General features: G+C 40.8%; 1 protein-coding gene across 1 annotated transcript; it reads right to left on the minus strand.

The window, feature by feature from the left end:
- Positions 1-761: 761 nt before the first annotated feature.
- TMEM169 (transmembrane protein 169) lies at positions 762-12,165 on the minus strand. Its single transcript, XM_075285754.1, has 3 exons — positions 12,079-12,165; positions 3,049-3,432; positions 762-1,594 (listed from the first exon to the last, which is right to left on the minus strand). Exons 2-3 carry the CDS (start codon positions 3,356-3,358, stop codon positions 972-974), a joined length of 933 nt encoding a protein of 310 aa, XP_075141855.1. The 5' UTR covers positions 3,359-3,432; positions 12,079-12,165; the 3' UTR covers positions 762-971.
- Positions 12,166-15,893: the final 3,728 nt, after the last annotated feature.

A 15,893-nucleotide genomic window follows, 5' to 3' on the forward strand; every position in this document is an offset into this window, starting at 1 on the left:
ATGCCCCCAGACATGCTTCCCCTGCTGTCCCAGTGTCATTCCAGAGGTGTTGGCATCATTTCCTGGGGTGTCATAGTGGACTTGGTGACCCTCCAGACACGGATTTGGGTTTCCCCCTTAACGAGTATCTGTTCCCCATAGACTATAATGGGGTTCGAAACCCGTTCGAACACACGAACATTGAGCGGCTGTTCGAATCGAATTTCGAACCTCGAACATTTTAGTGTTCGCTCATCTCTACTCACTACCTATTCCCTCCCCCCATAAGAATCGGCTCTTTGTAACAGAACTAGACGACTCAAGGTTTGATTTTTTATTTGGGATTTTTTGTTTTTATTCGAGGTGACAGAAATAACTCTCCAGAATTCTGCCGAAACATTAAAAACTTCCTTAAATTAGAAAAGAACAAAAAGAACACAAAAAAACAAGAACAACAACAACAATGTATCAGATAAATATAAAAACTCTGAAACAAGGTGTGAAACGGATAGCAGAGCCCGCTGCGTGGTCGGTGCAGTCATGAGTCGTGTAGAATACAAAGACATGGTAAAAATGGTTGTTAGTGCACTTAAAGGGAACTTGTCACCATGTGTAGGGCACAGCTGTACCCCATCATTAGCAGATTGCCACCCCTAAGACATTGTACGTGCCCCAAGTCCACCGAGTCCAGTGGGCGGAGCTCGATTCTTTAAGAAGAGTGACATCTTCAGGGACAAATAGCAAGTGCAAATTTGACCACAAGACTCCATTAGGACAAGGGAGTCCAAGTGACAGGTTCCCTTTAAGACTGAACTTAAAGTCTCACATTGGAATATTTCATCTTGCAGTTCAGACATGCAATAGGCAGTGGCACAGATTCACTAGTCACCAGCATTATCCATATGGCACAGAACTTTCCATAGATCAGCATTCCATATTGACTGAAAATAAAGTCAAGAAAATGGAGAAGAAACCAAAAAGTCTTGCAGATCTCACACGGCCGAGGTCTCCACACCCTGCGTAGAGCCTTTCACCGACAAACTACCCGATATATTGTCCGAGTCCAGTAACTCTACAATACTGTAGGGGGAACAGTCTTCTAGGCCCAGCTTGCTACAAAGCCACCCACAGAAACCCTTCTCCATGTCCTTCACCGAATGCCACCACTCACCGAACGACCAGGAGATCTGAGTCACTGCCGTGTACGTGGCCAGAGATAGAGACACGGCTACTATGATGATGGGGTAAAAAATGATTAAGAAGGGGCAGAAGGTGATCTTATGCCAGAAAGTCCTCTCCTCGTTGTAAACCAAGAAGATGTTGTACCAAGTAATGGTCCCGTAATAGAAGGAAAGCACAAAGGATAGAACGAAAACGACCGGCAAACAAAGAATACTCCACAAGAGGACGTGCGGACCTCTATCGGGGCCGACCGAGCAAGTCTTCTTCCCTTCAAGTGGCTCATCTTGTAAAGGCTCCTTAGATCGTGTAAGTTCTTGAAGTTCCTTTTCTGTTAAGGTAACATGGATGTCCACCATCTGACCCTTCTTCTTTCCACGGGTGATTGTCCCGGTTAAAGTGACGTAGCGACTATCTGGAAGCATATTCCACCCGCCTGTGAGACACAACAATCTGGTTACACCTGTACACTTGTATATAGGCGGTAGTATTATAGTAGTTATATTCTTGTACATAGGAGTAGTATTATAGTAGTTATATTCTTGTACATAGGAGTAGTATTATAGTAGTTATATTCTTGTATATAGGGGGCAGTATTATAGTAGTTATATTCTTGTACATAGGAGCAGTATTATAGTAGTTATATTCTTGTACATAGGAGTAGTATTATAGTAGTTATATTCTTGTACATAGGAGCAGTATTATAGTAGTTATATTCTTGTACATAGGAGTAGTATTATAGTAGTTATATTCTTGTACATAGGAGTAGTATTATAGTAGTTATATTCTTGTACATAGGAGCAGTATTATAGTAGTTATATTCTTGTACATAGGAGCAGTATTATAGTAGTTATATTCTTGTACATAGGAGGTAGTATTATAGTAGTTATATTCTTGTACATAGGAGGTAGTATTATAGTAGCTATATTCTTGTACATAGGAGGCAGTATTATAGTAGTTATATTCTTGTACATAGGGGCAGTATTATAGTAGTTATATTCTTGTACATAGGAGCAGTATTATAGTAGTTATATTCTTGTACATAGGAGGTTGTATTATAGTAGTTATATTCTTGTACATAGGAGTAATATTATAGTAGTTATATTCTTGTACATAAGAGTAGTATTATAGTAGTTATATTCTTGTACATAGGAGTAGTATTATAGTAGTTATATTCTTGTACATAGGAGTAGTATTATAGTAGTTATATTCTTGTACATAGGAGGTAGTATTATAGTAGTTATATTCTTGTACATAGGAGGTAGTATTATAGTAGTTATATTCTTGTACATAGGAGGTAGTATTATAGTAGTTATATTCTTGTACATAGGAGCAGTATTATAGTAGTTATATTCTTGTACATAGGAGCAGTATTATAGTAGTTATATTCTTGTACATAGGAGGTAGTATTATAGTAGTTATATTCTTGTACATAGGAGGTAGTATTATAGTAGTTATATTCTTGTACATAGGAGTAGTATTATAGTAGTTATATTCTTGTACATAGGAGTAGTATTATAGTAGTTATATTCTTGTACATAAGAGTAGTATTATAGTAGTTATATTCTTGTACATAGGAGCAGTATTATAGTAGTTATATTCTTGTACATAGGAGTAGTATTATAGTAGTTATATTCTTGTACATAGGAGTATTATTATAGTAGTTATATTCTTGTACATAGGAGTAGTATTATAGTAGTTATATTCTTGTACATAGGAGCAGTATTATAGTAGTTATATTCTTGTACATAGGAGTAGTATTATAGTAGTTATATTCTTGTACATAGGAGTAGTATTATAGTAGTTATATTCTTGTACATAGGAGCAGTATTATAGTAGTTATATTCTTGTACATAGGAGCAGTATTGTAGAAGTTATTTTCTTGCTTACCATCACTCATGGGAGTCCCCAAAAATCTGGATCCTTCTTCGCCACTTCTCTCCCCAGTTTCTTGATTGGTTGACTCGTCCTCTACAACTTTCTCATTGTCAGAACGATACACAATGATGGATTCTGGACGAGGCTCCTTCTTTTTCCTCTTCTTTCTTTCTATAGTTGCCTCTCCTGTTACCCCCTCAAAGGACACAGCTGCAGCAGCTCTCCGTAGAGTGTCCCTTAAAGGGCTGTGTGGGGCGCTTTTATTTGGCTTTGGAGCAGGCTCCTCAATCACAACATCACTGGGAATGTCCTCGCCCTGCATGTTGTGGAGTGTTTGAAGACTTTGGATATGTCAATCATTCATTCTATATGCAGCGTCCAAGCAATGGTGGTCAGCTTAAGAAAAAAAAGGACAAATCATGTGAATAAGAGAAAGCTCGACTCTATAACATCTCAAGTTATCATTTTCTGACAGTCTGAAGTCTTAGTACAGCTCTGGATGTGACTGGAGCAGAAAACACGTCAGGAGTAGTTCTGTTGGTTGTGAGATACATGGCCGTGTACCTTGTTATAGATTGCTTGTTACATTGTCGCAGGGATGTAATCCCTCAGACACAGACCATTATACTACATGGGGCAGGCAGCGTTCACAGACATTCATGCTCAGACTCTAATCTCTCCTGAAGACAAGGGCATGGTGTCTGGACTAAAATGCCACGAAATACCAGCCTTATCCAACCCCGATCGCCCATGTCCAGACACATCCATTTCCTTCCAGTAAACACTAAATGAATTACAATCCTTTTACACAGACTTGTCCTCAGACTGGAAGCTTTAAGTGATTGGGATCCATCGTAGTTGCCTGGCGCCTCATACAGCGCAAGGTTAGGATCCTTTTATGCCATCAGGTCTTCCATTAGTTAACCCTTTAAGCCCCTACACCATGGAACAGACCTGACCATAAGAGCAGAGAAGTATATGCGGAGCAACGCAAATCAATAGTCATCTGCTAGTAATGGAATAAACCTGTAGGCTAAGGCTCCATGTAGCGTAGGAAGAAAGCGCTGCGGGAAAAACTGCGGCACCTACGCATCACGGTTCTACCCTCAGTGCTTTGCACAGAAAGTTTGCAGAGGTTTCTGTGGACTTTCTGCTTCCATTATATCTATAGGGAAACCGCCAGCATTTCTGTAGGTATAATTGACATGCTGCGAGTTCGCAGTGTATCCGCTGCATGTATTTTACGGCAAAGTGAGGATGAGGCTCACTAAACTGGGATCCACTTTGCTGTGACTGTAAAATGCCGCTTTTTTCCCCATGTGGGGCCCCGACCTTAAGGGTGTATTCTGGTTATTACAAGTTACTTTGAAATATTAACTAGGGTTGTAGAGAGCATGCTCCCTGATGCTCCATTTAGCCTGGACCTCCATTCTCATGATTGGTGGCAGTTAGGGTTGAGCCATCGGGATCGGAAAAGATCGGATTCCGATCGGCGATCGAGAAAATTTCACGATCGTGATCGGAATTCCGATCCCGATCTTTTCGGGCGGGATCGAGATCGGGGCTTATTTCGCACAATGCTTGGTGACTTGCCAAGCATTGTGGGAAAAGCTTAGCACCCATAGGAATGAATGGAAGCGGGCGGCCGCTTAACCCCCTGCATGCCGGCTGCGTCCATTCATTCCTATGGATTTACCACAGCCTGCCACTCTTCTGCTTCGTCCCTGTTATACCGTATACTCAGCTGAATATACAGTAAAACAGGGACGAAGCAGAAGAGTGGCAGGCTGCGGTAAATCACTGTGTGCTGCGCTGCTGTGAGGACGACGAGGCAAGTTTACGAGTAGATAGATACTACTGTACATTGACTTGTCTATGTACTAGACAAGTCAATGTACAGTAATATCTATCTACTCGTGAACTTCGCTCAACTTACCTGCTCAGAAGTGCTGCCGCTGCCCTCTGCTGGTCCGGTCCTCTGTCAGAGCGCCCCACCCCCGCTTCCCTAGACTAGTATTATAGAGATGGCGGGGCTTCGGAGAGTGTGGGGGCGGGTACTGGGAGGGGAGACGTGAGTGACGCACTCACGTCTCCCCGCCCACACTCTCCAGCTGCACCAAGCCCCGCCTACTCCCTGGGGGGGGGGGGGAATAATCACTACACAGCGTGGGTTCCAAAATTGAAACAATTTTGGACTATATGCTGTGTATTGAATAGGATCGTTTTAAAAATCCGACCTCCGATTATTTAAAAAATCCCATTGACTTGCATTGGGATCGGGTTCGAGTGGAAAATGATCGGAAATCGGATTTTATAAATGATCCTGAAATTTCAAGATCGGCTCAACCCTAGTGGCGGTCCCATAGACCAGCACGTTACCCCTCCCCTGGGGATAGTAACTTGTTGCAATGTCCATCACCCCTTAGTCATGAGACACAAATAGTGGACTTATGAAGTTACTGGTGGCTAATTCACTATGAAGGAGCGCAGTAGCAGAGCAGTGGATGGGATTCAAGTATAACTCATGCCGCTGTTCCAGTTCCTAGCTGGTGTAGATCTCCTTTCAGGTGCAGGGGTCTTTATAAATCAGTTATGTCCCCCACCAGTCACTGCCTTATTAAAGACTGACATATCAAACGCCAGTCTTAATAAGTCTGCCCTATAGTGTCTTCTGCTGTGAAGGTCATTTATGGTGATGGGGATTTTAATATGAATTGCCACGGTTCTGGAACTAGCACAGATGGAGCCAATATACTTGGGGCAATTTGTAAGGTTCTTGGCTGTGCAGCAACAACTGCACTGTGTGAATATACCCTATATATGGTCGTCCTCCGCACCGTCCGCCATCATTATATTATAATCCCAGCTGATTTCCTGCCTTTCTCTTCCCTTCCTGCAATCACACCAGTCACATGGAGTGCACACAGCTGGAGAGGACGTGCTCTTGTTCGCCATCTCCATCCTCTTCAACTTCCTTGGATTTCTAAGTCCAAGAGTCACCCAGAGCTCTACATATTCTTTAGGCTCTGTTCACATTACCGAGGATCACAAGTGAGTGCTGCATCAGAAACACGGCTCCTTTTTCATGGAATCAAAACTGAATGGATCAGTGAAATATAAAGGATGCACAATCGTTGCGTAAAAACACAGCCGAGGGATTTCACACTAGCAATTTTATATGCCTGAGCAGTGTCCATGAAAAAAACCCAGGCAGCGCACAGACTCACTACAGGGAATGGAGCCAGTCATGTGGCTAGTGGGTTTTTCTCATGGACCAAGAGAGACGAAGGATAAAATCGTGCCTTTTTTGGGGGGTTTTCTCTTGAGCCATTCAGATCTTAGGCCTCATGTACCCGGCTGAGGGTGCAGGCTGAGCCTCTCCTGAAGGGATTGTCCGATGCTCCGTTCTAATGATTATTGAGCAGATGCTATCCACAATGAAGAGAATCTGAGGAGTCCTTAAATCCTCTCTATTTTCCACCAAGTGACCTTCCCCTAAACTGCTCGATCAGGAGGTTACTCTAAGGCTACACTCACTCAATAGTGAACAATGGATGTCACACAGCAGCACTGATTTCACCGACAGTGAATGGGGCCTATTCACATCACCATCACTTTGACGGTCCGTGACAAAATATAGGTCGTGTCCCATCTTTCTGCATTTCCACAGATCCCCTCCATACACTGAGGGATGCACAAAAATGGGTGCCCTGCGTAACGGCCATGAAAAATGCATGAATCTAGCCGTAGTCTGCAGAAAATGGGGAAAAAAATAAGTTAAATTGGGGTGATGAAGTCATACACATTGGGAGAGTTTATTAAGATTGGTGCACTGGTGTGAATACGATGTGCGGGAAACAGAATCCAGATCTACCACAGTCAGGCACTGGCACAGATTTCAGGTATCATTGACACCAGGTTTTTGGTGCAAGTTATTTTAAGGCTATATTCACATAAAAAAAAAAAACCCTGTGAAAATAAGGATGAAACGCTCCATTTTCTTATGGAGGACCCAAACGATGGAAAGCTCGGGCACCTAGCATAAGATGGGTATTTACAACTGGCACAAGCTGCGCCTCTCAAGAAATCAGGTGAACTCTTGTGCATCAGATATGAAATCCATGCCAGTCAGGAACAGGGGCAGATTTCAGGTAAAACTCACATACATTTTTTGGCATAAGTTATAATACGATTGTCAGGCTGAGGGGTCTCTGCCCCTGGAATCCGTCCTCTCCACCCCTGGAATCCGTCCTCTCCACCCCATGCCAACCACTTACACAAAAAGTAGTGCAAGAGCGAGGTGCAAAAACAAACAAACTGTTTTTAACATTTGTGTGAATACTGCTCTGTTGGGGTAAGATGGTCCCAGTCCGCCTTTGATCTCCGCTGTGCTCCACCTACTTTTCTCTAAAGTGGCAAACAAGTTGGAAAGTGGACAGTGTGCCCTGTTTATGGAGCAAATAGCCATAGCCCAAATCTAGAATGACAAGATTAGCAATTGCTCTCTATTATATTTCCATCTGACCACAGCCAAGATTATCCAATAGGACGGATCAGTCTTTCTCCTTCCTATAATACACTATACACATGATAACAATCCATCGCTGCTGTCCTTCCATCTTGGTGCAGGTTTCCCCATGCTGCCAAACAGTTGTTGGACTCCATCCCCTTATTGTTTCCCTCCTTCCACAAAAGCACAATATGGCTGATGAAGAGCAAGTCTATTCATCGTAAATCTGCAGCAATTTACAAGTACAATACAAGTGAGATTTTTAACACCCCATTCATACTGAGCAGAAAAAAATAAATATATATTTCAGCTGAAGGGCTCTTTTTTCTGCGGTTGTTGATCTACGTAATTTCATCTTTTACAATGCACTGATAAATTTGCAGCACAGTCTAATGAAAAGTCCACATCTAACAAGTTCAATTTGCTTAAAGCGGTTGTCCAGGACTCAGGATTGGACTCAGTGGTCACGAGCAGCAAAGACTTCCACTGGAACAAGACCCCGGGAGCAGCAGAGCCTGACCAAGGTGGGAAACAATGGAGCACTGGGGACAGGTGATTATGGGGGATTTTTTTTTTTTTCCCCACTTTCCCCAGTCTCCTTGCCAAAAACAACCTGGACAACCCCTTTAAGAGTAGCTGCTGCCAAAATCAGCATTTAGTTGCCCTAAATTCACAGCCTTTTTCGCCTTGGCTTTTGATGTGACAGGAGGAGACCTCATACACTGGCAGGAGATGTGTCCTGACCTCTTGGACAAATCTAGATATCAGAAAATGATAAGCAGTCGCTGCTGGGGGGGGGGGGGGGGGGGCACAGTAATGACCTTGCCCATTGCCCCCCAGGACTAGTGCCAGCACAAAGATTCTATAGTCGGTCACCTTGTGGATATTATGTCTCTAGAGGACCTGAGATTAGGCCTTTGTGAGCCCTACTTGGGCCAGGGTTGACAGTACCTTTGTGAAAGCTGCAGAATATAATGGCTCTATATAAGTAAGCAAAATAAAATATTACTTTTTATAGTGTCGGCTCCGCTTTAAGGGAAGTCACCCCCGACATCTGCTAGGTCACAACCATACTATCTATAGACAATGATGAATGGGACTCTGGGAATTTGCATGAATTTCCAGCACACAAGAATGTAACCATCACAGACCCCCGGGCGGAGACTTCTGTAGCAGCAGGATGACTTTCCCTGAAGAGTGGAGGGGGGTCAGTGAATGAGACAGATCTGGTCATTGAGATGGTCACACAGCAGAGGATGGGACCACAACTGCCATTTATATGCAATGAGGGGGACGTTTTGTGGTTTTAATGAATGAAAGAAGAAGAAATACTAATCTGTGAATCTAAAGTCATCCAAACAAGTGTCCAGCTGGCAACCGTAGTACTGTGCAAAAGTCTTAGGTAAGTCTGGAAAAAACGCTGCACAGTAACAATGCTTTCAGAAATTGAAGGGTTAATAGTTTATTTTATGAAGTGAATGAAGAAAAGAGAAATGTAAATCCCATCAATATTTAGTGTGACCTTTGCCCTTTGGAGGAGGAGTCCTGGAAGTGATGATCCAACCCCCAGATATAGCCCTGATCTCAGCATCGTCCAGTCTGTCTGGGATGACATGAAGACACAGATGGATTGGAGCAAGCAAAATCCACAGAAGATCTGTGTTTAGTTCTCCAAGATGGCGGCAGGAACAACCTCCCTGCCCAGATCTGCCAAATGCTGTCTGCAAGGACCGAGAAGAAGGCAAAGGTCACACTGAATATTGATGGGATTTACATTTCTCTTTTCTTCATTGACTTCATAAAATAACTATTAACCCTTCTATTTCTGAAAGCGTTCGACCACTACTATGCAGCATTTTTTCTACGTCTGTCTAAAACTTTGGCACAGTATATGTATTAGACAGTGTACTTAATTTTTACTGGATGCTGCTATATAGCAGAGAGAGTCTACTACTTGTATTATATACTACTGCAACAAAAAAATCCTGAAGACGGCTGTACACTGACCACTGGAAGAAGAAAGGCAGATTAATAGGAGCCTAAGGATATATATATATATATATATATATATATATATATATATATATATATATATATATATATATATATATATATATATATATACTGGGAGCGTTTCTGGTGTCAGGAGAGTATTTGCAGCCTGCATAGGATACGTCCTCACATCCCTGACGGCTCCTTCCTTCCCATACATGCAATTAGCTCAGTTCTTTGTCAGACACAGGATATCCACATAGTAAGATGAATCAGAGAGACTCATGTTCTTATATTTGACCGTGTTCACACGTAGTGAGTTTGTTGCAGATTTACAGCTCAATGCAAGGTAACAGGATTGTACAAGAATCCAATCTCCTACACATCTGTACAAATTGCAGGGCATGCTTTGTAGATTGTCACTTTGCAAGGCAAAGCGTAAAATCTGATAAAAATTTGCACAAAAATCATTTTGGTCACAATTGACCTATAGCCGGTTTTAAATGTTTTAGTCCCCGTTCACAAGGAGGAATTTGTCCAAATAGGACTAAATTTTTTTAGATGCACAGATCACATTGTTAGCACAGAGAAGCCGATGTTGCCATTGCAAATCTTCATGTGCATTAGATCTAATTTTGGTCACTTTGGCCCACCATGGTTTGAAAATTTCTGTGTATGGGCAGTTTGGGACTGATCCCCATTATCAACTGAGTATTTGCTACGAATGTTGGACAATACACATATTCCATGCTTTAGACATTTGCACCGACTTCCTTTCCAGTCCTAGCCAAAGTATACTTGCAAAAACAAGCAGAAAAAAAAAATATGGGAAAGATGTTTAAATGGGAGCAGTTTGGTGCCAGTGACCTGAATGGTGGAGGGGGGGGGGGGGGAGCAGCTACAGTAGGGCTATATATATAATAGCAGATAGGAAATTCCCTGACAGGGGACAGGAGAGACTTCAGCTGAGTGATCTGCACAAAACAGACAACTCCCTACTCTGCTAAGTGAATGCTGGAGGTTTAGGCCCACGTTGCGGAAATGCGGTGTTTATTGATGTAGATTTTGCTGCGTTTTTTTAAATTTATTTATTTATTTTTGTAGCCAAAGTCAGGAGGTGACTTAACAAAAGGGAGTCGTCTAAATACTACCTTTATTTTTTCCATTCCTTTTCATGACTTTGGCTCAAAAATGCAGCAAAATCGGCAACAAAAAATGCTGCGTTTCTGCAATGTAAAGCCTCAGAATAGAAAAATAAGTAGAAATATAAAGAGGTCAACAGGAAGAGTTACATGTAGCAAGAGCAAGACAATATTATAATAAGTACTGACACATTGTAACAACATTTATACATTGTACCAGTCACAATCTGAGGTATAAAATAACCCAACAGACCATTGATCTTCTGTATCTACAGCGATCTATTCACCTGCTACATTGTATCATTCATATATTTAAAGTAACACATTGTGATATTATAACATTGATATATACACACAGATCAGGGGGTAACCTGAAACTCTTGGGGCCCCAATGCAAACTATGTATAGGACCCCCAATCACCATATAGGATACTGGGGTCTCCTTAGGTTGTAGAGAAACATTTGGACCCCCTGAGGCTCTAGGGCTCAGTAACAATTGGTACCTCTGCAGCCCCTATAGCTAAGCCCCTGACAATGATACAAAACATAGTAGATATACAATTTATCAGTATATAGATACAGTAGTAGAATGATACAACATATAAGTGTAGATATAGAATGTGAAGGATATATAGATACATTGTAACAATGGTCTATTAGGTAATGGGCTATGATATTCATCAGATTGTATATCATGTATTATATACACACACACAGTGTGATACATTGTATATCTACATTGATACATTGTACAAGTCACAATCTGATGTATATCATAGAATATAACAAGTCCACTGATATTCCATATTTACACTGACATAGTGTATAATTTACATTGTGAATGATACAATGTAACATAGTATCTATACATTGTATCATTCACATTGTGTGTCTGCACAGATACACGGCTCACTCCCATACTATAGCTACACTGATACATTATATCATTCAGGTTCCATCAGCATATATTGTGCTGTACTATATAAATATGTGACCCCCAGCACTAATACACATGTATTATATAAATGTGACCCACTATCACTATTATACATGTATGATATAAAATATGTGACCCCCTATCACTAATATCCATGTAGTATCCCTCAGCAGCTCAGCCATTGTACCCCTCAGCCCATAATGAATGCAGAGCCTTGTATAAACACATTAACCTCTTCATGTCCTCACTCCAGCAATCTCATTATACAATTCTCAGACATTTCATTATTATGAAGCTTCTATTCCTCATCCTGCTAATAAAGAAGCAATAGTGAGTGTGACAATTTGCAGAGTGTCAATGCTGATGTCAGGGTGCAATGCTCTGCAGCAATGAGGAGACTCACAGTAATACACAGATGTGCTGCTCACCTGCTCCATGTGCAAGGGGTCTGTTCTATGTACCTGCGTGATGGTAGGAGGGGGAGCCCAAAATATGAGGTAGATCAAAGTGCAGCAGTGTCCATCCCAGGACTGCTGCTCCCTGCACAAAGCCCAGAGTGTAGCCCCTATTCAGGCATAGCCACGCCCACAAGGCACATCCCTGGGCGGGGCCTGAGCTCTTACACATGACGTCATTTAGGCACAGATGAGAGCTACTTGTCTCTCTGTGTCATTAACTGTTTAGGTGATAATGGGGAGGAATGGGGGGGGGGGGAGGGGAGGGGGGCACCTGCTGACAAATACAGCCAGGAACAAGGCTGTGCCCAGAGGGAATCATCTGCAATGTAATGTAATATATAAAATATACAGAGCAGAATATATAGCATAAGGAGTGTGATATACAGAAACCAACAACAACATAAGTGTAATATACAAAATATACAAACTAACAAACTATAATATACAGAGTGCATTATATAAAAGGTAATACACAGAATATATAGAATATAATGTATACAATGTAATATAAAATGTGATATACAGACTATATAGAATATAATGTACAGAATATAATAGACTACAGTATATAGAATATAGTATACAGACTATAACATATAGAATAATAATGTATAGAATAGAATATACAGAGTGTAATATATAGAATATAATAATGTACAGACTATAATAGAATATAGTATACAGACTATAACATATAGAATAATAATGTACAGAATATAATATACAGAATGTAATATGTAGAATATAATATACAGAATGTAATGTATAGAATATAATGTACAGAATGTAATGTATAGAATATAATATACAGAGTGTAATATACAGACTATAATATATAGAACATAATGTACAGAATATAATATACAAAGTGTAATATATATAGAATATAATATACAGACTATAACATATACAATAATAATGTACAGAATATAATATACAGAGTGTAATATACAGAATATAATGTATATAATATAATATACAGAGTGTAATATACTGTATAGAATATAATGTACAGAATATAATATACAAAGTGTAATATACAGAATATAATATACAAAGTGTAATATATAGAATATAATACACAGACTATAATATATAGAATAAATGTACAGAATATAATATACAGAGTGTAATATACAGAATATAATATACAGAGTGTAATATACAGACTACAATATATAGAATATAATGCACAGAATAAAATATACAGAATATCATATACAGACTACAGCATATGGAATATAAAGCACAGAATATAATATACAGACTGTAATATATATTATACAAGCCTCTGCCCGCGAACTCGTCTGCATGTTGATGGCGTCGATGATCCGCCTATATTCAGCAAATTGCTGCTGTCGATGGTTTCCCTGTTCCGGCATTTCGGCAGCTCTCTAGCTGTCCTGCTGCTGAACTTGTTCCTCACGCCGTGCCTGTGATTGTTCCAGCCTTCTCAGCAGCTCGCTGGGACGTCATATAACGCATGTGTTGTTGGCGCCGATGATCCCCCTGAGCTCCGCTTGAAGAGAACTCTGTGACTTCTGGCTCCTTCATCGCTCTCGTTGTTTTAGAATTTTGCAACAAATTTGATTTTCTTTTTCCCAACATGTTTAAAAGTAGCAAACTGCCAATGTGGATTAAAGGTGTTTTCTCATCCAGCAGATCAGATAATATGCAGATGCTTCTACACAATGGACTCAGTGTTATCTGTGTGCTAACGCAGAGAGATAATAGACCTGCTGCTGCAGGAGTAGTGTAATATAGTATGTGACCATAAACATTTATAATATTAGTAGCAAAGCAACAATAGCATAGCATAATGTACAGAATACAATACAGTGTGTAATATTCAGAGTGTAAGATATAATATACCAACTAGAATATACAACATGTATTATACAAAATAAAATACACAGATTGTAATATATAATGTGGCAAATCTAGCTGACACACTGTTATGGAGGATATGTGTATGACACACTGTTGTGGGGGATATGTGTATGACACACTGTTATGGAGGATATGTGTATGACACACTGTTATGGAGGATATGTGTATGACACACTGTTGTGGGGGATATGTGTATGACACACTGTTGTGGGGGATATGTGTATGACACACTGTTATGGAGGATATGTGTATGACACACTGTTATGGAGGATATGTGTATGACACACTGTTGTGGGGGATATGTGTATGACACACTGTTATGGGGGATATGTGTATGACACACTATTATGGGGGATATGTGTATGACACACTGTTATGGGGGATATGTGTATGACACACTGTTGTGGGGGATATGTGTATGACACACTGTTATGGGGGATATGTGTATGACACACTGTTGTGGGGGATATGTGTATGACACACTATTATGGGGGATATGTGTATGACACACTGTTATGGGGGATATGTGTATGACACACTGTTATGGAGGATATGTGTATGACACACTGTTGTGGGGGATATGTGTATGACACACTGTTATGGGGGATATGTGTATGACACACTATTATGGGGGATATGTGTATGACACACTGTTATGGGGGATATGTGTATGACACACTGTTGTGGGGGATATGTGTATGACACACTGTTATGGGGGATATGTGTATGACACACTGTTATGGAGGATATGTGTATGACACTATTATGGGGGATATGTGTATGACACACTGTTATGGGGGATATGTGTATGACACACTGTTATGGGGGATATGTGTATGACACTGTTATGGGGGATATGTGTATGACACACTGTTATGGGGGATATGTGTATGACACACTGTTATGGGGGATATGTGTATGACACACTGTTATGGAGGATATGTGTATGACACTGTTATGGGGGATATGTGTATGACACACTATTATGGGGGATATGTGTATGACACACTGTTATGGGGGATATGTGTATGACACACTGTTATGGGGGATATGTGTATGACACTGTTATGGGGGATATGTGTATGACACACTGTTATGGAGGATATGTGTATGACACACTGTTATGGGGGATATGTGTATGACACACTGTTATGGGGGATTTGTGTATGACACACTGTTATGGGGGATATGTGTATGACACACTGTTATGGGGGATATATGTATGACACACTGTTATGGGGGATATGTGTATGACACACTGTTATGGGGGATATATGTATGACACACTGTTATGGGGGATTTGTGTATGACACACTGTTATGGGGGATATGTGTATGACACTGTTATGGGGGATATGTGTATGACACTGTTATGGGGGATATGTGTATGACACACTGTTATGGGGGATATGTGTATGACACACTGTTATGGGGGATATGTGTATGACACACTGTTATGGGGTATTTGTGTATGACACACTGTTATGGGGTATTTGTGTATGACACACTGTTACGGGGGATTTGTGTATGACACACTGTTACGGGGGATTTGTGTATGACACACTGTTATGGGGGATTTGTGTATGACACACTGTTATGGGGGATATGTGTATGACACTGTTATGGGGGATATGTGTATGACACTGTTATGGGGGATATGTGTATGACACACTGTTATGGGGTATTTGTGTATGACACACTGTTACGGGGGATTTGTATATGACACACTGTTACGGGGGATTTGTGTATGACACACTGTTATGGGGGATTTGTGTATGACACACTGTTACGGGGGATTTGTGTATGACACACTGTTACGGGGAATTTGTGTATGACACACTGTTATGGGGGATATTTGCATGACAAACTGTTAGGGGAATCTGACTTATTATCAGATATCTGGCGGACATATTGGAGCATCTTTATAAC

Source organism: Leptodactylus fuscus, chromosome 8 (assembly GCF_031893055.1).
Source record: "Leptodactylus fuscus isolate aLepFus1 chromosome 8, aLepFus1.hap2, whole genome shotgun sequence".
Classification (NCBI taxonomy): Eukaryota; Metazoa; Chordata; class Amphibia; order Anura; family Leptodactylidae; genus Leptodactylus; species Leptodactylus fuscus.